Source organism: Maniola jurtina, chromosome 7 (genome assembly GCF_905333055.1).
Source record: "Maniola jurtina chromosome 7, ilManJurt1.1, whole genome shotgun sequence".
Classification (NCBI taxonomy): Eukaryota; Metazoa; Arthropoda; class Insecta; order Lepidoptera; family Nymphalidae; genus Maniola; species Maniola jurtina.
Window position 1 is genome coordinate 15,015,309 of NC_060035.1, and position 24,186 is coordinate 15,039,494.

Here is a 24,186-nt window from a genome sequence, read left to right on the forward strand (position 1 = left end):
TCAACTCTATGGTCAAAATCAGGCAAAGCAAAATATTTTTAATTTTTAAAATCAATCGTTTTTTATTTCGTATCATTAAAAAAGATCCTTTCGGTGAGAATATATACTATCCATCTTCCAGTAATCTGACAAAGGCACTCAATAAAGAATAGATTTCATAAATGTGCCGCAAGTTTATAGGTTAGGGCAGTGTTTTGAACATGAATAAAAATTTTGTGATACTCAAACAATCAGTCTTGGAATAACCACCCGAATCAGTTTTATTATTAGAATATGCGTGGCCAACCTCGAGGAGGCCGGTGGCGTGGAAACCGAGGCAACCAGGGCAACCGAGGCTCCTGGCCGAGAGGCGGCAGTTCACGTGGATTCGAAGGAAGGGGTAGATCGAACTACGGAAGACAGAATGCCAATCAGCATTGGGGCAAGCCGAAGCGCGACGTTCCAAGTAAAAGGCTCTCGGAACAGGACATAGGAGTCACCAAATATATCAATGAGCATGAAGGCTTCAATGGGATAATTAAAACTAGGTAATGTGGCGAGAGAGCTTAGTAGTTAAGATGTCGACCTTCTATTCAATAGTTTGGATCCAGAGCACTCACTTTTATTAAATATTTGCTTTATTGGTGAGGAAAACCATTGTGAGGAAACATGTATGCCTTAGAGTTTTCCATAATGTTCTGCCAAACTGCACTAGGCTAGCGTGACAGACTTAGGCCTAAATCTTTCTCATTCTGAGAGGAGACACATGCTCTAGTGGGCAGGCAGCTAGTTGATAGTGATAAATGTAGCTAGTTCTGAGTTCAAAGCTTGTATGTTGTCAAAACACAAAATTGATCAATCAAAGAAATGGTACTTCCCGTTGACCTAGAATCATGAAATTTCGCAGGTAGGTAGGTCTTATAGCACAAGTAAAGGAATAAATCCGAAAAACGAGAATTTGTGGTCACATCATTTAAAAAAAATGTATTTCAATTTTCAAATAAGATAACTATACCAAGTGGAGTATCATATAAAAGGGCTTTACATATACATTCTAAAACAGATTTTCATTTATTTTTATGCATAATTGTTTTTGATTTATCATGCAAAAAGTCGAAAAAATACCAGAGTCCGACTCGCAGTTTTTTATGTGTCAAGTCAAAGAGGAAAAACATGTTTGGTGACACAATATTTCTCAGATTCTCAGATTTCCAAGTATCAGAAATAAATGAGCAAGGAGAAGTGGCCAAGCTGACAGATCTGTCCACTCCAGCAGTGCCCAGAGATGAGGAAGTGGTGGACGACGAGGACCTGCTGCACAATAAGTACAATCCTGAGATCCTGCCCATGGAAACTTGGGACAGAATCAACAAAGTTGCCACCACCACTGGAAGTGATGTTGAAAAAGTACAGGTAAGTTTTTAAATGTAAATAACACTATCCATATCACTACCCATATTATAAATAGTATACAGGAAAACCAAAGAGTTCCCATAGGATTTTTAGAAACTTAAATATGGGAAGTATGGATTATTAAAATCATTCTTCAATGTTTTGTACGTTGATTGAAGGATGTTATACATAATAATCTAATACTTTCATCCTAATGCATATAATATAATTAATTATAGTCTGCATAAATCTTCTTAGCGGTTGAGTAAACATAGTTGCAGATGCAGATTGCACTCAGAAAGTCAAAAGTCAAATCATTTATTCAAAGTACTCCTTTTGATGGTCAGAATTGTTATGTTTGTACAATATAGTGGTGATAATTAATTAAACTTTCAGGTAGATGTGACAGGCATGACAAAGGAGCAGAGAACTAAAATCCACGATGCAGTCAAGAAAGCCTTTGGAGAGAGCATAGTGGGCAGCACTATCACAGTTGACGACAAGAAGTATGTTACTTTCGACAAGTATAGGAAAGGAGGTATGTATAGTTATTATTGAAGCAAGGTTTAGGATGGAACCTAGTAAAAGTACAAGAAACATGTACAACTTAAACACACCGTTAGTTGGACACTTAAACTGAGCTATTTTAATGTTTGAACTATGGTGAGTGATTTCCATTTCAAGTATAGAATGTAACAGCTATACTCACATATTTAGTTGGTGCAAGCCTGACTAGTTTCAAATCTATCCAGGGTCCCTTTTCGAGTTCTGTACCTCAAAAAGAAAAACGGAACCCTTAAAGGATCACTTTGTTGTCAGTCTTGGGCATTCATTTAAGAGTAAGAAATATTCAAATCATCATTATTTAATCACATTCATTTTTTTAATGAACCTTTGAAACTCTGGAACTCCGGTCTTGGAACGCTGATCATCAAAATCCGACTCTGGAGCTAAAAAATAGTCTGATTTTCAAGCCCTACACAGTTTTGTTCTAGTTAGTACGAATAGACGTATTTGAGTTGATATACACGCGTCGCGCAGAAATCTGTACCAACACTACAATGCACAGACAAATGTCTGCGTCGCACGTGCCTGCGCCATAGCATACACAGCTCTCAGTACGTTCATGCATTACAAACTGCTCTGCTCTTAACCACGTCGCCTGCGTCTCAGCATACATATTATCTATACAGGATCCGTGGGCCAGGTCGACAAGTACAACCACAAAAGGATCACACTAATATTATAAAGGAGAAAGTTTGTATGTGTGTGTGTGTGTGTATGTTTGTTAGTCCTTCACGCAAAAACTACTGGACAGATTGGGCTGAAATTTAGAATGGCAATTGATTATACCCTGGATTAGGCTACTTTTTATCCCGGAAAATCAAAGAGTTCTCACGGGAATTTTAAAAAAACCTACATCCACGCGAACGAAGTCGCGGGTATCAGCTAGTATCTAATAAACAATAGAGATTCATTATTGTTATGTTATTTATTTTAATTATACACAGCTTAAATATTGGTTTGCAGTGCGCATAGACAACAGAGTGAAGTGGGTGTGGCCGGGCGAGTATGTGTACTTCATAGTCTACAAAGAGAACTGTGACACTATGGAAGCTGCTTCGCGCATCGCTGCGAGATTGAGATTGCAGTATGTGATGTTATATAATTACACAATAATACTCTTAGGTTTGGAAAATACTCCGCGATCTGTGTTTCCCACTAATTACTAACTAGGTATCTTTAAAATATTGTCAGTTGTCGAATTCGTAAGATAATGTGTAATGGTGATAATTATACCCTATCCACGGAATCAAGTTAATATAGCACTCTCTCTATCTAATCCCATACAAAAACAGAGAGAGTACTACAATCCATTCCGCAGATAAGTTAATATAGCGCTCTCTCTATCTAATCCCATACAAAAACAGAGAGAGTACAGTACAACCAAATTAATAATGCGCATGCAGATCTTCGCTAATTGTCGTATTCCGAATCATTGAATCGTAAGAGCCCTAAACAATGCACTTGCATTTTGCACCTTGTTATAAACAAATAGGAGTCAATATCATGTGTATCATACGACCGTTGCCGAACAGTGACGAACATTTCTATGCGCATTAATAATTTGGTTGTACTGTACTACAATCCATTCCGCAGATAAGTTAATATAGCGCTCTCTGTTACATACCCATACAAATGATGATGAATGAGTCGAACAGAGAGACCACTATATTAACTTCATTCTACAGATATGGTATAAGCCTAAGCCTTTTTTTCAGAGTAAGGTCCACCCTACTCGGTTACGCGGGTACAAAGGACCGTCGAGCCAAAACCTCGCAATGGTTCAGTCTACGCAAGTTTGACCCACGGAAGATAGCCAATGCCTGCAGGGACCTGAGGGACATTCAAGTTGGGAATTACAGCTTTAGAGATACCAACCTTAAGTTGGGTATGCTGAAGGGGAACCAGTGAGTATTGGAAACTTATCACTACCCATATTATAAATGCAAAAGTGTGCTTGTTTGTTGGTTTGTTCTTCAATCACGTCAACGGAGGAATGGATGGATGGTTAAAATAGGAATCTTTCAAGGCTAATAACTTTAACATCAATATTTTTTTCAATGTTTTATATGTCAATAAAGCTAGGTAATGATGAGAAATCAATATAATACTTAGTTTTGAGCGTATAATATCAAATAATGTAGTGACTAGTTTCCTACGTTTGTATGAAGAAAACACCGGAACTCCTTATAGACTTTAAAGTTAAACAATGGGCTCGCGACTGGCAGCTTAGGTCACGAGGTTTGATAGCTCTAACTTAAATTTGGATTGTCTGTACTTTTCTTATTATTGTGGTAAGAAAGAGATGCGAATACTCTAAAATTTGGTTGCGATTATATCAGTAGCATAATGTTGTTAATTTCAGGTTCCGGATCTGTCTCCGTAACGTGACAGCGTCAGACGAATGCGTGGACGAGGCGTGCAAACTGCTCCGAGAGAAGGGCTTCCTCAACTACTACGGGCTGCAGCGGTTCGGTACGCGGATAGAAGTGCCCACTTACGAGATAGGCAAGAAGCTGCTGCAGGGGAACTTTAGAGAGGTATATCAACGCTGTACCACAGAGTAAGGAAGAATACTCCATGCAGAGGTTTGACGAAGACGTCTATATTCTATCCACGATAGAAGTTAGTATAGGGTTCTCTCTGTCGTTTAATCCCATTCAAATGACAAAGACAAAAAACTCAATGGGCGTTAACCATTTTGAGTGACAGACCAATCACAAACGTGTTTTCAAAAAACATGAACATAGTTTCGTTTTTTGTGACCTAGTTGTGGCAATACATATCAGTCGATTGTGATTTTTAAGCAACGTTGACTCAAGTCGGTAACTGGATGGGTGACCGACTTTAGAGGTCCAAATTTTGTCTTTTCGTCTCTAGACTTTATAAATAATTTATCAAAAATTGCGAAACCGGCAGGATTCGAACCTGCGTCTTCTGGGTTCGCGCCCGACGCTCTGACCGCTACGCCACGGTATTGCCAGTGACAAAATTTGTGACGTGTAGGTGAAAAACACTCGTAAAAATTATAAAAATTTAGTTATGTTCGAGTGTACATTTCGTAATAATTTCGTAATAAGTAACAGAGGTGGATATGTGTGCAAACCTGGCCACTTTAGCGATGTTACATTGTTCGTGAGCTGCCGTCTATACCTGCAATTACTATCCTACGTCAATGTCAGCAAAATTCGATAATTTTGTGGTAGGCAATACAGAGCATATTGGGGGAACGTTCGGGGCCGATGTCGAGGGCCCTGCACCTCTACCACACCGTCAGCGCCTACGCGGCGCTGCAGGCCTTGCCTCACAGCGCGCCGCCCACCGAGGCCAAGCTCATACAAGCGCTCGCGCAGAACGAGAACGACCTTATTGGAGCTATGGACCAGGTTAGTGGATCTCGAGTGTGGTTTAGGATTTTGTGTGTGGTTGGTTATTAAAAAACCGGCCAAGTGCGAGTCAGACTCGCGCACTGAGGGTTCCGTACTCGGGTATTTTTCCGACATTTTGCACGATAAATCAAAAACTATTGTGCTTAAAAATCTGTTTTAAAATGTACAAGTAAAGCCCTTTCATATAATACCCCACTTGGTATAGTTATCTTACTTTGAGAATTAAAACACATTTTAATTTTTTTTTTCTGTGATATAATTTTTTTTTATGTGATACTTGTTTTGTAAGACCTACCTACCTGCCTTTCATGATTCTAGGTCAACGGGAAGTGCCCTATATGTTTCTTGACAGACAGACAGACAGACAGACAACAAAGTGATCCTATAAGGGTTCCGTTTTTCCTTTTGAGGTACTGAACCCTAAAAAGCAGTATTCCTTAGTTTTTTTATAGTCTCTATTTTAAGGAGTTTTTTCCTTAAATTGGAATATGTCACTCCGTAAGGCATCTACATCTATAAAACCACTTACTTGCGTAAAACCTTCTTGTACAACTATAACAGAGCCCTAGCTTCATCCGACAGAGGTTGGGATAGGGCGTCGTTACAGCCGCCAATCTGGTGAAGCATGGGAAATCGAGTGAACACCTCCCATCTCTCCGCCTCGTTCAATAAAATCTGTTCAGCAGTTGGGCCGTGAAAATGTAGGAGACAGACAGACACACTTTCGCATTTATAATATTAAGTATGGATCAAAATAAATAGGTTTTTCTTAGGTAGCGCGCAACGTTAGACTGCTGTACATCCACTCCTACCAGTCGCTGATCTGGAACCGCGTAGTCTCCGAGCGGCTGCAGAGGTTCCCGCACCAGCCGGTGCCCGGGGACCTGGTGCCTCTCGCGGACGTGAAGGATGGTAACTACTATTTTCTTAACTGATTTTGTTGTGGGCTCTTCTCAGATTTGGGCGCGTTTAGAACCCTCGTAGCTTTAGGCTGATTTTAGTCTCACGCCGACCGCACGCGCACCGTCGGCGCTGATGGCTGAGATGTATAAACTTATAGGAAGCGTTTTTGAAAGACGCGCAGCTATCAACGCGCACGGTGGTCAGCGCTGATAGCTACGCGGCCGCACGCGTCGCGCGTCTGCGCCGCGTACCTGTCGGCGCTGACCATTGCACGAGCGCCTCTGCCTTCTATGAGCGTTCTAGTGTCTAGCGGTTCTAGCGGAGCGGATGTAGTCAGCGTGTACAGTCATGGCGAATCGCCGGTTTCCATTCCTTTGGGATAGGTAGTACAAAGCAGCAATAATTAATACACTCCACATTTTTGTCTTCATCTGTACAGTAAGGCCTTCAGTACGATACTAAAACGAGCCACGCTGAGTCTCAGCGCTGATGAACTACGCGCTGAGCTATAAGCGCGGATGGTGAGCGTGAAACTAAAATCAACCTTAGTTTTAAGTTACATAATTATTATCACCACTATATTGTACAAATATAACAATTCCGACCATCAAAAGGTGTACAATAGTACCTACTTCAAATAAATGATTTTGACGTTGACTCCTGGTTCCTCCTTCACCTTTCTACCATCGTACTGCAAGGTATCGTCAAGGTCTTCATCCGTTCGTAGTTGAAATTCCTCGGACACGAACGAAGCGATTTGATTCCTCGTTTCTAATCCGAACTGCTAGGATATGGAACGCCCTTCCGGCATCAGTTTTCCCTTCCACTTTTAATATGGGTACCTTCAAGTCAAGAGTGAATAGGCAACTTATGAGCAAGCGCGCTCCATCTAAGGCTGCATTATCACTTGCTAGCAGGTCTGATTGCAGGGTTACCTTTTTCTCTGGAGATATGGAACTCGAAAAATATGTCGGCCATATTTGTTTTGAAAATGAACATCACTTTCCCTTTTATCTTTATCCATTTTTTTTTCAGATGGAATAGAAGAATTAGAAGACGAAGAAAGTGAAAAAGATGAAACAGAACTAAATGGCGCCGAAAAGAAAACCACAGACGACATACCAGAGAAAGATTCCATAGACAGTAAAAACACAAACAATCTACATTTTAAGTCTAAAACCATGATTCCAGTGAAAGTGTTGACACAGGAAGATTGCGATAGCGGTAGATATAGTATATTTGATGTGGTGATGCCTTTACCGGGATATAGTATAGAGTACCCGCCCAACATGAAGGAGTATTATAAGGAATTATTGACTAAAGACGACCTAAAATTGGACATGAAGCATAAATATAAGTAAGTTATATTAATTACTAACCTTACTACTTATATAAATTACTAAACTACTTCGTCCGCGTGGATTTAGTTTTTTCAAAATCCCGTAGGAACTCATTAATTGCATAGGTATAATTAACACATAGGGTTAATCCAGGGTATAATCTATCTGTATCACGAATTTCAGCCAAATCCGGGCAGTAGTTTTAGCGTGACAGAGTAACAAACGTACACACATACGCACAAACCTTCGCCTTTATGATATTAGTGTGAAGATGGTGCCCGCGACTTCGTCCTCGTGGATTTTGGTTGTTTAAAACCCCATAGGAACTCTTCTGATTTTCCGGGATAAAACTAGTCTAAATATATCCGTGCAAGTTGACTCCGTACCAAACAGATGACGCCTGCGAATTCATACACGTCGATTTAGTTTAAAATATATAAAAAGAAAAGCAGACTGACTGACTGACTGATCATGACTTTCACAAATTAACACCACTTTCTAACCAACATGATTATGTTTCTTGTAGGAGCTACAGCATGTGCGGCGGATATCGCCACGTGGTCGCGCGTCCGGCCGACATGTCGTGGCGATGTGTGCGCTACTCACAACCTCACGCCGACCTCATACTATCGGATGCGGACGAGCTCGCGGGCAGAACCACCACGGGTGCTACTGATGGTAAGCTGTCACATTCATAGAAAGATTCGTGCTCGTCACGCTCGCATTCTGACATACTCGGCTTCACTAAGGTGAAATATTTAAATATTTTTTTTAAAACACCCACACTCCACAGACCAAATGACCTTACATAGCAATAACTCATGCCCGCGATTTTATCCGCGTGGACTACTACACAAACAAACCACTCTTTTACCGCCTTAAATTGAATTTTCAAAAATCCTTTCTTAGCGGATAATAGGTATATGCATGCCAAATTTCAACTTGATCCGTCCAGTAGTTTGAGCTCAGATCAGTCAGTCAATCAGTCAGTCAGCTTTTCCTTTTATATATTTAGAATACTAGATAATGCCCGCGAATTCCGTCCACATGGATTTAGGGGATTGAAAATCCCAAGTGCGAAAGCATAGATAAACGAACGAGCAAACACAAAAATTATTTTTCATGATATAGATTTCATTCGGCACGGCCGCGGCATTCCGAACCAGTGGTAAATTATTTGACGATTCAAAAGCACTTGTAATAGTTTATTTGAATAAAAATCTGTTCTATTCTATTATTTACAGACGGACAATACAAAGCCCTACTCCTAACAATGTCGCTACCTCCTAGTTCTTACGCCACCATGGCATTGAGGGAACTACTAAAGGTCGATACTTCGGGGGATAACCAAGCCTTGCAAAACAACTACCATCAGAAGCCTGCGAAGGATGACCAAAAGGATGACCAAAAAGATGGCCAACCTGACCAAAACGAAGAAGATGCAACTGATGAGCAATGTGAAGATGTAGAAAAGGTTGAGAAAAGGAAGTTAGAGGAGGATTCAGAAGGAGTTGGGGTTAAGAAAACTAAACAAAATGATGGCTAAGAATAAAACTAATTATTTTATTTATTCCAGTAATTTTATTTTCTTCCCAGGGTTCTGAGAAATCAATTTTGGAAGTTTCTAGACAGCCACAAACGGTTGTTTGATTTAAATAATTAATTATACAGCCAAGTGAACTTATGGTTATCAATGGTTTGCGTTAAGGAACGAACCCACTGGCATATTAGATACTTTCATTAAAAATTGAACCTTATTAGTTTGTATTAAGGAACAAATTGTAATATCCGGCCTTAAGTTTTTAGGGAGGACGAATAGGATATAATCTAGGCTATAATCGCTTTTAAAGTTTTATTATTCGGTGCTTAATCGTAGTTAACATAACTCCGCGATTGTCTCCACCTAGTGACCGCAGGAGACATGGCGACAGGCGCGGGCCACATGTGTCGCGGATGTCGTGCGACCAGGCCGCCGCCGTGTCGCGCGCCGCCCGCGTGCGACGCGACGTGTGACGCGACGTGCGCGCGCAGCTCGCCGGGCGTCGGGAACGAGCGCGGACACCAGCTGCATTTGTGGGGCTTGTTCTGAAATACAAATGTAAGGGACTTCAACCAGAACGCTAGCAAAAACGAAGACAGATGAAGAGTTCTGCTTTTATTAAAAGTTCACAATATTGCAAATAAAACATCTGACTGACATTAGAGGCTAACGAACGTTCCGTAAGCAGATCAATCGGAGTCAATGCCGCGTCCTAGGTGGGGTATTGACTCGAATTTTGCACGCTATACATTGCGGGGTCGAAAAATACTAAATCACTAAAACTACAAAATAAGGGAATTTATTAATTAAGGTTATTGGCATTGGATTGTGTTTAGGTAGTAACTATAATAGTTACGGACGGTAAGTCTTTGCTAACGTTCTGGTTACAGCCTGTATAGGAAGTTGACATGATATACGAATTAAAGGACGGTAGGTATGCTGTTAAGATTGGAAGAATCGGTTAAGTGCGAGTCGAGTGTGTGTGCACATAAAGGGTTCCGTACCATCGTACAAGATATGCCTAACGCTTTTATTCACTGCAAGTTAATGACGGACTGCGCCATCTACAATCTGTTTTAGTAACTCGTGAAATACAAGATAGTTATAACCAGTTTTACTTATTCACACGAAATATAAGTGAACATTTCTGATACGAACCGCTAAGGTAGGTACCTATTTGCCAAATTTCAGCCAAATCCGTCGTGTAGTTTTTGCGTGAAAGGGTAATAAACACACACATACAAACTTTCGCCTTTATAATATTAGTTTCATCTAAAACATGATGCTAACCTTTGTGTGCGTCATCCGATGGTAGTAGAGGTTGGAGCTGGCTGTGAAGCATTTTCCGCACTCCGGGCACTTGTGCGGTTTCTCGCCTGAACAGTTTATTGCAGTTTATTTACTTATTTAACTTACAACTAGGTATTTCGAAAATCAGAATGAGGCCATTTGTAGAAGAACCAGAGTAACTTACATAGCCTGATGGGTTACGAATCTTAAGTGGCAATATACAGGGTTCATATTTCGAAGAGCGTGACATAAAATGAAAAAAAAAAATGTTTCTTACTATTGGAAAACCTAGGTACTTACCTGTATGTATCCTGCGATGCGTGTTGAGGGAACTGGAAGTGCTAAAGCCCTTACTGCATACATTGCAAATGTGAGGTTTCTCGCCTGCAAGCAAAGCGTATTAGGTTATACCTAGATACCTACTTATTAAACCCACACCCCTATCGGGTTATACGCGGCGACGTACTGGAACGCTTAATCGCTTGATAGCAGGCTTTGGCGGCAGGGTGGTTAGTACTTAGTAGCCACTGTCGGAGTCTCCCACCAGACCAGAAAAGAGACAAATTATAAATCACCAAATAGTATTGTTTATTGGCCTTGTATTTACTTTTTTATTAGCTAGTTCGTTTTTGATCAGTGTTTATGTCCTAAACTTCATTTGTCATGACTATTGTAGGTTTGGTACTTACCAGTAGGTACGAGTAACCAGAGATACTGATATAGCTCAATGGGTTGTGAAGGTGAAGAGACAATGGACGGGGCATATAGTTCCAAGAACCGATAAACGTTGGGGACTCAAGGCGCGACATCGCACCGGAACAGCGAAGCGTTCGCAGACCCCTAGGTGCTGCACTATATGGACAGAGGACATTAAACGACTCGCTGGGATCTTGTGGAAGTCTCTACAAGAAACTACTAGCCGATGACGTTGGCTGGCTAGTAGATAACTGATAATATGGATCAAAGAAATCATACTCGGAACAATTCGAATTCCTGCATCACTTGTGGGCACCGAGACTCATCAACAACGGTCGAACAACGTGCTCCTCTACATCGTTCATCGTCTCGTTACGTTCCGCACCACCACGTTATAAGTACAATATAAATATTGTTAATAGTATCTTGTGAATAAGTGTACATAAAATATGAGTGCGGCGTTTTATTGGCGTCCTCCACGCTGCAACACCAGCAGTGAACGTTAACTGCGGCAACCTACCTGTATGAGTTCGCATATGCCGTTTGAGTAACGATGGTCGGTCGAAGGTCTTCAGACAAACATGGCAAGGTAGTACACTCTTCACACTCGCCCTCTGTGGCATACAACCCTTGTTATCCAGCAGGTTGGTTCGCTCGTACAACTTCACCAGGTGGTCGTTGAGGCCAGCGAGGAATTTGAAATCTATTACGTTCACCATTTTACGAGATTTGCTTTTGATTGATAGATCTAGAGGTTCGATTTGTTGATTCATGCTTGATTTGTATAATTTTCTTGTAGATTTAGTTTTTTGGACTTGAGCTAAAACTTATTTAGTTTGAGGCAAGCAATGCCAATAGGGGGTTTTAGCCTCTGGGTTTTAGCTGGCACATCTGCTTTTATCCTTAAGTATAAAAATGAACAGTCCTAGTCATACTTAAATGAGCTTTTTCTAAAGGATTTGTATAGGCAACTAGTAACTACTTAGTTAATTTTAGGCACCTATTCAAAACTTTTTTTTAATGGTAACTAGGTTAGTTTTTACTGATTAGTTTCCTTTTTTACTGATTATTATTATATAACAAGATTTAAAAACCATTTTAATATTTAGAATCCGAAAAAGGAGTCTTCAGAAACTTTAGGCAGAAATTTGTTAATTCGCCAAAGTGCATTTTTTGTTAACAAGATTCTGTTCAGGTTTTATGATTAGTACTTAGTTAAATAACACAGTTTTTTAACACCTTTTACACATTAGAAAGGAGTTGGTTACTTATTTGTTAAGCTTCGCAAAATGTGATTTCCTATCGAATCACCATAGATAACTGGTATCAGTATTTTCGCATTCGCCCTTAAATACCGCCAAGGGTTGACGCGTACAAATGACGATGTTAATATCGCTCAGTATTGAATTGTGTAAGGTTTCGAGGATCGTTTGGATCATTGTGGGAAGGTAACAATGAGTTTTGTAGAGCACCGGCCACTAATCGACGTGATTTGACGATTTTTACGCAAATTGCTAGGAGTTGGGAATGGTGGATGCGCGATATGTTGGGCGGCAGTGTTTGGAATCTTCGACATTGCGTTTAGTCTCTACGCCACTAAGGAGTAAGGAGTAAAACAAAACTTTGAAACCCTATATGGAAACCTATTTGTACCAATATGGCGTCTACTGGGCACCATAACTGTATTTCTCATAACTTAGTGGCGGTCGCCACATTCGCAAGCAGATGGCGTTTCTCATTCATGCGAAGAAATCAATCAACAATCACTCAATTACACGAACCCAAGCTTGATTACTCACGACGCTTGCACTAGATGGCAGCACCAGTACCTTAAAGCTCTACACAAGAAGAACACACAAATCTGAATCACACTAACAGAGTTTTTTGAAATCTGTACTAAGTATACTTATATATTATAGAAGTTTCAAAATACAACCGTCGGCCAGCTAGCGCTACCGACCAAGACAACCGCTCGGTGGGAGACCTTTGGTGCGGTTGAGCACATAGACACCGCTCCCGTGCAAATATAATATCTTTAGTCCCACTCAGAATATTCAAAATGGAGACGAGACATCTATCGGTGTAAGAATCATCAAAATCGGTGTCCACGCGTTTAGTCTCTAGAAATGAAAAAAAAAAAACAAACAATAGACTGATAAGTGATATTAGCACAGATATAATTAATCACTCCTTTGCGTTACTGGTTATGTTACCGGTTCATGCCACATCCATTTTTCATTTTCATTTTTCCTCCCTGCGTTGTATTGAAGAAAACGTAATCGGTTATAAAGGTGACGAGGCATCAAAATGTTTGTATTGAGGCATTGTGAGCAGACGAGGCGGGTATCCATGTCGTTATACAGTGGGTAGATACCTATACCGGCGGTATTGTGGCCACACAAAGAGGACACATTTCCGATTGCCCCCGAGCTTATGGTGTGGTGTTTGCTATGGCGATTAGAGTAGACTTAGTAGATTATACGGCTAGAACTTTTTTTACATCATGTCATGTTAATTTTGATTCAGGACTAATATTCTATGGGTTGCCTAGAAAGAATATAGTGATAAGGTCGCCCTTTGATTGTAAATCTATCCTGTATTTTATTCTTTGTCTTACTAAGCAATAAAGTTGTTTAAATAAATGTTTTTTCGCCCCCTCCAACTAAGCGTAAAGCATTGTGCTAGGAGTAGGTACGACAATTGTGCAACGGCTGGGGGTTGAACCGGCTACTTTTCGGATTTCATTCCGCTCATTTAACCGTTAAGCTATTGAGGCCGTCTATATAGCCATTCAGCGTGGCAAGTAGGAATGCTGCCTGTTTGATGGATACCTTTGGCCCAACGCCGACTGGGGCCGACTTTTCTTTTCGACTTAGATGACGTTGTTGCGGAAAAATCTTAATTATGTACTTAGCTATGCTTAAGCTAAATAACTGCCTTGGTGGCCTAGTAGTTAGTATGTTCAACTGCGGATGACCGGTCTGGGGTTCGATTCCGCGCACGCACTTTTAGCTTTTCGGAGATAATACTATAGTATCTAGTAATAGGAATAGTTATCACTTGCTTTTATAAAGTAAAGTAAAGGAAAATCTCGTGAGGAAACCTGCATGCCTTCGAGTTCTCCACAATTTTCTAAAAAGTGTTTGATGTCGCCAATCCTCAGTCGACCAGTGCTTACGGCCTAGCCTTCGCTTCGTATTGTTGAGCCAGAGAGGTTGTCGATTCTGCCCCGGTCTTGGACGAATTAGCCCCGGTCCAATTTCCCGTTGCACCTTTGTTATGAGGTTATTGGGTCACTTATTTTATGGTCGTAGTTAATTTGTGCGATTGTTGTAGCGATCGGTGGTGATATTGCATTTTGTATTGTGCTGCAAAACCGAGCATTATAATATAAGCTATTTACATGATTGGTATGAGTCTTTATAATAGGTGTTTTATCAATATTCGGCAATGTGCTGCCGGTATTTAAAATGTTATTTGAAACATCATCATCATCAGCAACAACAACCCATCGCCGGGTCACTACAGAGTACGGATCTCCTTTCAGAATGAGAAGGGTTTAGGCCATAGTCCACCACGCTAGACAAGGGAAAATTGGCAGTCTTAGTTACATTACAATCATTAGGTAGGTAGGTATACTCGTAGGTATGGAGAACTCTCAGGCATGTTCTTAAAGGTACAAACAACTCTGAAAAGTTAGAGATGCGTGTTCGGAATCGAACCCCCGAGGCCCTGAATACCTATATGAGGTCAACTTCTTCACCATTAGGCTATCACCACTTTTTTGAAACATTTATTGTAAAAACAGGCGTAGATGTGTGGAGTAACTATTACGCTCATTATTTTTTTGGTTTACTGGCCAGCCAGGTAACCTCCCAGTGTGCCTGGGTGCTGCTGGTCCCTTTTAGAGTCATCCGAGAGGAGAGCAGTATTCGGGCCGGTGGGGGGGGGGGGGGGGAAGGTTTTTGACCGTTCGCCCCGTGACCCAGTCACCAGGCGACGCGCAAGGGCGCCGCTGGGGTTTAGTGGGTGTTCCGGTCGCCTCTCGGCCGGTGAGTCCCACATACCCTCCCTCAGCTGGCTGGCTGGCTGGTTGATCTACGGCTGGCTGGCTGGCTTCCGGGGAGGGATACGTAAATACATTCCCCAGCGATAAAAAAAAGCCCCTAACCTCAGCTTGCTATGGTTGTTGCGGGCATTATCTAGCACTTTGTATAACCTAAGTGGTAGTACGTAGGTAAAATATATTATTTAGCTCCTCAAAGACCTGCAATGTAAGATGCAAATTGCAAAGTGAAACGAGAATAAAAATAAATAAAAATAAAAAGGGCTTCCGATTCAAATTCCTTCTTATTCAAATGCGTTCGCAAATCGGATTTTCTTTCTTTCCTCTTGTTAAGAGCGCTTGTTTAACTTTGCCTCGCTTTCGCAGTTTTATTTATTTCTGTACCAACTGTTTCTACCTATTGTTTTGTTAAAAGCTAAAATAAAAGTTTGTATTTTGAGAAAAACAGGAATGGAGAAAAAATAATTGGTTTTTTTTTGGGACAGGTAATTTTCGCTCAGTCTTCTCGTAGACCGCAATTTTTTTAATGGATTTTCTGCTTCTAGTAAGTTCTAGAACAACTTTTGGTAAGTTTTTTTAAATTCAGACACAAGTTAGCCCTTGACTGCAATCTCACCTGGTGGTAAGTGATGATGCAGTCTAAGATAGAAGCCGGCTAACCTGGAATGGGTATGGCAGTTTTTATTAAGCCCATATACCTACCTTTGGTTTCTACATGGCATAATACCGGAACGCTAAATCGCTTGGCGGCACGGCTTTGCCGGTAGGGTGGTACCTACCTAACTGGTAACTAGCCACGACCGAAGGCGTGAATGTAAATATGTACATATAATATAATATGTACAATACATGTAAGTATAATATTAATAGGAAGTATTTGTACAAGATATTTGTTTACATGCCACCACCACAACCACAGATAAAGTTCTCGTGGTCTTAACCCTTTCCAATAGTGAATTATGTAACTGATAGATAGGTTGTTATAAAACAGTTGCTGCAAGAATATCAAATAGCTAAAAAGGTCGAAAATAGGGCAATATCGGCTGCAAATTGATCCCTCCTGACCGCGGCCTCCGCTATTGAGAGGGCATTAAAGCCTCTACGGAGAATGCCCGCTGCCCGCTCGTCTCCACACTGAGATATCAAAAAATACATCCGGCCGGCCTCCAGTCGCTTTATTAAGAATAAATTTAGGGTCCCACCATGATTTTGAGTCATGAGCGACAAGCGATATTTTTAAGTTTCAAAAACTAATTAATGCCCCGATCCAAATAAGACAAGTCAAAGTCAAAGTCATTTATTCAAATTGGGTACTATTGTACACTTTCTGATTGCTAAGCAATAATGCAATGGTGGTGATAATTAATTACGTTAACTTTAAACTAAAGCAACGAGGGTTCCAAACGCGCCCAAGTCTGAGAAGAGCCCACAACAAACTCAACCGAGTATTCTTTTTTTTATCGGTCGGGCTCATTTGGTCATATTGTGACCTGAGAAATCGGTGATTCGGCGGGTCTCTTCTCTCGGTCTTATCTCACACATGAGTCACAACTCATAATGGACTGATAGCCAGCACGTGCCAGACCTTCGTTATTTTATAAAAGCTGAAAATTTCTCTACGTATTGTCCCCAGCACAGGGAGGATCGTGGTGGCTTTGGGAGATAACAGGTCATAAAGGTGTAAAAAAATCTTACACCAAAGTATAAAGTCAATTTTTTTTATATTTTCTTCGGAATGGTATAAGGAATCACGTCACGCATTGCCAGACAGTGTCGTGGCAAGCTCCTGCCAAACACCCTTAACAGGGCTCTCTCCGTCACTCGTTTCATACAATCGTAGTTCCAATTTCATTTGAATATTAAGCAACCAAAGTCCATGAAATTTTGCAGACATATTTCAGAAACTAATATCTGTGTCTGATTATTTACATAATATTATATGGTTTTAGTTAAAAAATATAATAATCACATTTCACACTAATATTATAACGGCGAAAGTTTGTGTGTATGTGTGTGTGTGCGTGTGTGTATATTTGTTACTCCTTCACACAAAAATACTAGACGGATTTGGCTGAAATTTGGAATGGAGATAGATAATATCCTGGATTAGCACATAGGTTACTTTTTATCCCGGAAAATCAAAGAGTTCTCACGGGATATCAAAAAACCTAAATCCACGCGGGCGAAGTCGCGGGCATCGGCTAAATAAGCCGATAATTATAATAAATATTAAATAATAATTAAATAGTTGGCTCTCGTCAAGCGCAAGCCTATCTCGCAATGAAAAAAATCAAAATGTTATTTTGGAATCGCTTCAGCCTGTGTCGGGTACCACAGCGATAGTGCTCAGCGCCTACCTTCAGGCTAATGCATTAATGCAACAGGCGCGCGATCGATGCGCGACGTAATCCGCCAAATATTGCGAGGAACCGTTTGTTTTTATAGCAGGCCCTTTGTTGCTGCTCTTCAAAAGAACTTTATGTTGTTTTTGACCTTAAATCTATAAACTCGTATAAATGAAAGAGAAAACTTGAATTTCATCATACTTACTTACCTACCCGGTCCAGTTTGTTGTGGGCTTCTTCTCAGACCACACATGACGTATCAGGAAACATAATAGTTTTAAGTTTAATATTATACCTAATTATTGTCATCATTACATCAGTAACTTAAAAATTCAACAATAACTGACAATCAAAATACAATGGAACATTTTTAGGGTTCCGTACTTCAAAAGGAAAAACGGAACCGTCTGTCCGGCCGTCAGTCCGTTGTGTCTGTCAAGAAACCTATAGGAGGGTACTTACTTCCCGTTGACCTAGATATCGAGTCTTATAGCACATACTAATTGTGCTATAATATATTCCTACAGGAATAAATCTGAAAACCACGAATTTGTGGTTACATCATTTAAAAAAAATTTAAATGTGTTTCAATTTTCAAAGTAAGATAACTATACCAAGTGGGGAATCATATGAAAGGGCTTTAGGTACTAGCTTGTACATTCTAAAACAGATTTTTATTTATTTTTATGTATAATACCTAGTTTTTGATTTATCGTGCAAAATGTTGGAAAAATTACCCGAGTAGGTACGGAACCCTCAGTGCGCGAGTCTGACTCGCACTTGGCCGGTTTTTGATTTGCCTTTGCACCATGTTTCTTCTAATTTTTTTTGCTGTATACCTATAGGTACTTACCTACCTATCTATGTTTGTGTGTGCAATAAAGTTTTCCAAATACTTAAAAATAAATAAATGGTAGGTAGGTAGGACTTATTTTGAATATTTAGATCCCTAAATAATTACGTACTACTTTGAATTTGAGATTATCAATGTTATACCTAAGTACTTACTTATCTACCTAAGTAAGTAGATCCAGAAACTTGAGATTCTTGAAATCTCAAATTCATCCCCTAAGTAAGGAAAATAGGGGTTCGAAATTTCTGAAGTCCGCGATAGCCTGATATTTGACATAAGTGTGGTTCAGGACCAAACCAAGAGTTCCCTCACCCTAGTTCACTTTGGTCTGACTATCAGTTTGTTTGTTCATGGCCCACCCTTGAAATTTGGTATAGGGGCATCCCGGAGATGCACATAGGCTAGGTCCTTTTAAACCCGGGAAATCAATGAGTTTCAGAGGATTTTCCAAAACTTAAATTGACACGAAATCACAGGCATCATCTAAGTAGGTAAGTACCTACTTACTTAGTTTATTTAAGTAAGTATAAGTATGGGTAGGTTCCTAAAACTCTAGCAATAAAACTAATCCCAAGTCAAACAAAACAAGTCATAAAAACACCCAAGTAACTTTGAGAGCGCCCGTACTCCGTAGTAGTTACGTGGTGGCAATAAAAGTGGATAAAAACAAGATGGGTGGGCGTGGCGCGCGGTGGGCGGGGCGAGGCGAGGGGGCGGGGCGCGGAAACCATGTCAAGAGGCTTTTAGCGATATTTGTTTTTCATTCCCAGTATATTTACTGGACTCGGGTTCGAGATAAAATTTCGCGGACATATTTGCTTTTGCTTGGTTTTATTTTATCGTACCTACCTACCTACTTACTATCCACTCTTTCTGGGCTTCTGCCATTGGATTGTTTTTATTACGTAGACGTACTTTATCTACGGCAGTTTCTGCGGATTTTCTTCTTCTATTTTATATTGTTTGTGTTTTGTAGAATAAAATACAATAGAAATATTTTTTGTTCAAATAAACTTTTATTCACTAAGGCTCTTTATTATTGAAGACAAGGTAGGTACCTACCCTACCCGGGAGGCCTAAGAGAAAATGCGTTCTCGAACTCGCTTCCCAATCCATACTTAATTACTTACTTACTTAGGTAATATTATACCTATCTAAATGCGAAAGTCTGTCTGTCTGCTATAGATTTGATGTTTGGTAGGTAAGTAGGTACATACTTAGTTAGCTTACTTTTTATCCCGGAAAATCAAAGAGTTCCCACGGGGTTCTTAAAGGTCCATCCATTTAATTCAACTGTTGGGCCGTGAAAAGCTAGCAGACAGACAGCTAGAGAGACAGACAGACACACTTTCGCATTTATAATAAGTAGATATTAGTATGGATAAGTTATTCTAAGCCTAAGTAGGTAAATATATGCAAAAAGCCGTTGGTTTTCCTTCTTAAATAAATTAATATTGAGACGGGAGAAGGAAGTGCAAGGTTTTGAAACCTAGAGCCAAGTAAGTAGGTACCTAAGTAGGAACCACATAGGGTTCCCGAAACAATTGTGAAACGACTTGAGTAAGTATAGGTACTTAGGTACTTTTAACAATAAATTTTCATTTAATTTCATAAATTAGATGACAAGTAGATGCCTACGCGTCCGATATAAGTACTTAATATTATTTTGTAGCAATAAGCTCCCTCGGAGACGGCGAGGTGCATTTCTTTCAATTTCATCATGTTTATTTAAATGAGGTTTGTATTACAGTCTGTACGACGCTTTAATATGTACGGGGACATTCTTATTATCTTGTCGCAGGCGCGTGCCCATTTTACTACAGGTTTTTAACCGACTTCAAAAAAAGAGGTTCTTAATTCGTCGTATTTTTTTAAAAATGTACCTAGGTATGTTTCCCGATTATTCGAAGCCTGAACCGATTTGGATATTTTTTTTGTTTGAAAGACTATACTTCCCAGGTGATCCCATATTAATTTGGTAAAGATCTGATGAATATCTTCGGAGATAGAGAATAGAACTCCTCAATAGATAAGAGTAATTTGCTCACGATGTAATAATAATAAAAAAATAATAATAATAAATAATAAATAGGCTTTATTGCTTACTTATTGCTAGTGACAAACATACATATGTTATAAGTAAATTAAATCTATAAAAAAAAAAACTAACAATAGCAATAGGCCGCAAACTCAGCATGGCCGAGCATTGATGACAATGCTCAGCGCTGGTTTTCAGTTTGCTCCAAAAAATATTGATTAATAAAATAAAAACGCACCGCGCCCGTTGCGTTCCCTGCTTATTGATCAATATTAAAATGAATACAGTACAACCCAAAAAGAACCTTAAAAACCGTACAGTAGAAAGAAAAATGAAAAGGAGAAAAAAGCACACACATACACATAACAAGCAAAAAAAAAAAAAAAAAATGAAAATAAAAACTAAACAAGATAAGATCTAAACAAGATGTCCCTTCCCAGCTAGGCCTAACGAATAATATTATTAATAACTTAAATAGTAGTATTATAGACAACAATAATAATAGTATGGTTCCAATTAATCAAGTATCTATGTATTATATAACTAAAATTATTTACATTATGCACTAGTCAGATATATGTATATAAATAAGACTAGGATAGAATATTTAGCATATCTAGCCTTAATTTCATTAATAAGACGTGTAAATAAGTAAGTTAGGTGTAAATAAATTTAGCTGCCTCGATCTGGTCATTTAAATAAAAATTCCTTAATTTCTTTTTTATTGTGATCTCGCTAGTAGGATAATTCCATTCCCGAAGCGGAGGCGGGAGATCGTTCCAAACCTTAGCTGCAGCAAAACGGAAACAGCCCCTGAATCCTGCCTTTTTATGAGTGGGTATAGCCAGCTTCTTTTTTTGCTGAAATCGAGTCGTGCCTCTGTCAACTCGCCAGTGTAGTCTGTCATATAAGTACGGCGGTCGCTTGTTAAATATTACTCTGTGAATCAACATTGCAATGTGTAAGTTCCTACGTGACTTCATACTAAGGATTTTATGGCTATTGATAACAGGTGTAATATGGCCTCTCCTTGGAACATCAAAGCAGAATCTAATGCATGCATTCTGTATGCGTTGAACGGCCTTTTCAGTCTTTTTGAGCAGTCTAGGTCCGTATATAGTATCACAATAATTAAAAGCTGACAAAATAAGAGATTCCACGAGTATCCGCCGGACTCCGACCGTCAAAAAACGCCTTACACCGTATAGTACTTTTAGCTTGTAGAAAGCGTTCCTTATCTTAGTGTTAAGATGTTCAATGAATCTTAGGTCTTCATCCATATATAGCCCTAAGTTTCTTGCGATAGCCACATTATCAATAGGCTCGCCTTTTATAGCTATATTTGGTTTTCTCCCTTTTATGATAGCTCTCTGATGCTTACTTCCCAACACCATAAAATTCGTCTTTTTGGCGTTAAGAACTAGTCTATTTTCCTCCGACCATTTAGAAATATAATCCAAGTCCTTATTTATTAATTCTGCCGCTTCTGCTGTGCGTTCCGGGTTAAAATGGTAGTAAATTTGAGTGTCATCAGCATATAGGTGGGCATGGCAGTGTCGTATATTCTGGATAATATCGGCAGTATAAATTATAAATAGTAAAGGGCTAAGGCTCGACCCTTGTGGAGTACCCCGTGGAACAGTGTTTACCTGAGATAACAACGGTACTTTCACGTCTTCGTCAACTACCACATACTGTTTCCTGCAACGGAGGAACGAGCTAAACCAAGTACATGCATTCGAATCGACACCATAATATCGCAACTTGGCTAACATAAGTTCAACATCTATACAATCAAATGCTCTAGAGAAATCTAGCAGTATTAGTATGGTACCCTCCCCTCTGTCAGATGCAGATAGTATGTCGTCTGTGACTGATGTTAAAGCCGTTGCCGTCCCGTGGCCCTTTCTAAACCCTGATTGTACCGCTTAATAGCTTAGTAAACAGTAAGTTTTTAACTAGGCATGCCATATTTTAATACAGTGAAGATTGTGAAGAAAAACGATTAAAAAACTGACTTCAATAACCATAAACGTTTAAAAATTTTAATAGAGCAAAAGAAATTAGAAATTATTAAAGACTAGCTGATGCCTGCGACTTTTGTTCGTGTGGATATACCTAGGTTTTTTCCCGCGGTGGGAACTCTTTAATTTTGTGGGATATGTGGGATGCTAATCCAGGATATTATCTATCTCCATTTCAAATTTCAGCGAAATCCGTCTAATAGTTTTTGCGTGAAGGAGTAACAAACATACACATACACACATGCATACAAACTTTCGCCTTTATAATATTAGTGTGATTAGCGGGTAAGCTAATTTCTTTAAAACTCATACTTACTCATAACTTATTAAGTATCTCGTAACGTTCGTTGGTAGCAATGGAGACAGTGACAAAATATACCCGCGCGGTACTTTTCCAATTTCGCGCCGTCGACGCGTCGGGAAAAATCCTCTTTTGATTTATTTTTTAATTCAGCGTCTCATTTCAATGTACCAGCAATCTACCGAGGCGGCTCCGAGAGGCATTTGTACCTGTCCTGTCTAAACTTGTCTCTATGGTAATGTCTTATGCTAATCGTGTATCCACTTCTACCCACTTTTCTTCTTCGGCAAGATGGCGCAAAAAGCGCAAAGTAACAGATGATCCTCATTTAAATATCTGCGAGGGAAAGCGCCCGTGTTTAGGAGTTACTAAAACAACCGTCGGCACACACTACGTGAGTTTTCGTACCTAGTCCGTTTTTAGACGTAAGACCGTTTTTTCTTCCCACGTCCGAAAATCTTTTTAGTCAGCAAAAAATCGATCAGCGATTTTTTGCCGGCAAATAAAAAATTTTCAAAAGAAAAATAAAACCGACTTCAAAAACACTAAAAAGTAGAAAATAATTTTTGTTTAGCTACACGTGTAATTTTGTTTTAATATGCTCGCTCGACTTCATACCTAGGTACATTACATGTGTAGCTAAACAAAAATTATTTTCTACTTTTTAGTGTTTTTGGTTTTTGAAGTCGGTTTTATTTTTCTTTTGAAAATTTTTTATTTCACAATTTTTAGTGGCCCCACTGTACTATAATATGCTATGCCCAGTTAAAACCCTACTGTTTACTAAGCTATTACAGTGATCGCGAGCAATTTGCTCTTATCCATTGAGGAGTTCTGTTCTCCATCTCCGAAGATATTCATCAGATCTTCACCAAATTTATATGGGACCACCTGCACAGTATACCCTTTCAAACAAAAAAAAAAAATTCCAAATCGGTCCAGGGGTCTTTGAGTAATCGGGGAACATACATAAAAAATAAAATAAAAATAATAAAAAAAAAAGATCCCGACGAATTGAGAACCTCCTCCTTTTTTGGAAGTCGGTTAAAAATGAAACATCTTCAAATTGCAATATTGAAACGCACACGTCTGGCGGCACCACACGCTTGCAATAAACAGCAAACAACAAGCACTGGCAAGCGTGTGGATGAGTGTTTGCGAATGCTTGCCAACGCTTGGGAGCGCTTGTCGTTCGATCCGATTGGCCCCAAGCGGTGCTCCAAACCAAACAATGAATAAAAAGTACTGTGGTATTTGCCCATCGGGCATAGCGCCAGGAGCGGAGGGTGTGGTTGTATTGGGTGGTTGATGATGAGTGTTACATCACCCATCCAAGAAGGTCCAAGAAGGAAGCTCCCAAGAGCTAGGAGCTCTTGGGAGAACCTGTGAATAATGGAGACGGGGGCGGTCCGTCGTTCAGTGTGGTCCTCGGGTTGGTAGGCGTGCTGTGGTTTCGGCATGCTCTT

At 39.8% G+C, this 24,186-nt stretch overlaps 2 protein-coding genes and 1 long non-coding RNA gene across 6 annotated transcripts in view; 1 reads left to right on the forward strand and 2 right to left on the reverse strand.

Moving 5' to 3' along the window:
* On the forward strand, positions 1-9,137 carry LOC123867123 (pseudouridylate synthase 7 homolog). Of its 3 annotated transcripts, none has more exons than XM_045908994.1 (12): positions 1-180; positions 259-527; positions 1,179-1,392; positions 1,768-1,909; positions 2,902-3,022; positions 3,654-3,842; positions 4,301-4,475; positions 5,142-5,321; positions 6,098-6,236; positions 7,263-7,584; positions 8,094-8,245; positions 8,812-9,137. In XM_045908994.1, the coding sequence occupies exons 2-12, from the start codon at positions 274-276 to the stop codon at positions 9,111-9,113; spliced, it is 2,190 nt and encodes a 729-aa protein (XP_045764950.1). In that variant the 5' UTR covers positions 1-180; positions 259-273; the 3' UTR covers positions 9,114-9,137. The 3 variants fall into 3 exon arrangements, with proteins under 3 accessions (XP_045764950.1, XP_045764952.1, XP_045764951.1); XM_045908996.1 differs by having other exon boundaries at positions 1-93; XM_045908995.1 differs by having other exon boundaries at positions 1-93; positions 271-527.
* On the reverse strand, positions 6,423-15,184 carry LOC123867130. The gene is made up of 3 exons (XR_006796343.1): positions 15,064-15,184; positions 8,303-8,306; positions 6,423-6,433 (listed from the first exon to the last, which is right to left on the reverse strand). It is a non-coding gene; the product is annotated as an uncharacterized LOC123867130 (long non-coding RNA).
* LOC123867129 (zinc finger protein 627-like) overlaps positions 9,185-24,186 on the reverse strand; it is a 22,816-nt gene continuing 7,814 nt past the window's right edge. Inside the window, exons 1-4 of one of the 2 annotated variants that reach the window (XM_045909003.1) lie at positions 11,614-11,866; positions 10,698-10,781; positions 10,398-10,483; positions 9,185-9,652 (exon numbers count right to left, since the gene is read on the reverse strand). In XM_045909003.1, coding sequence (XP_045764959.1) covers positions 9,434-9,652; positions 10,398-10,483; positions 10,698-10,781; positions 11,614-11,866 — 642 coding nt within the window. In that variant the 3' untranslated portion in view covers positions 9,185-9,433. Of the gene's footprint in view, positions 9,653-10,397; positions 10,484-10,697; positions 10,782-11,613; positions 11,867-24,186 lie in introns of those variants that run through there. The other variant, XR_006796342.1, reaches the window with a different exon arrangement.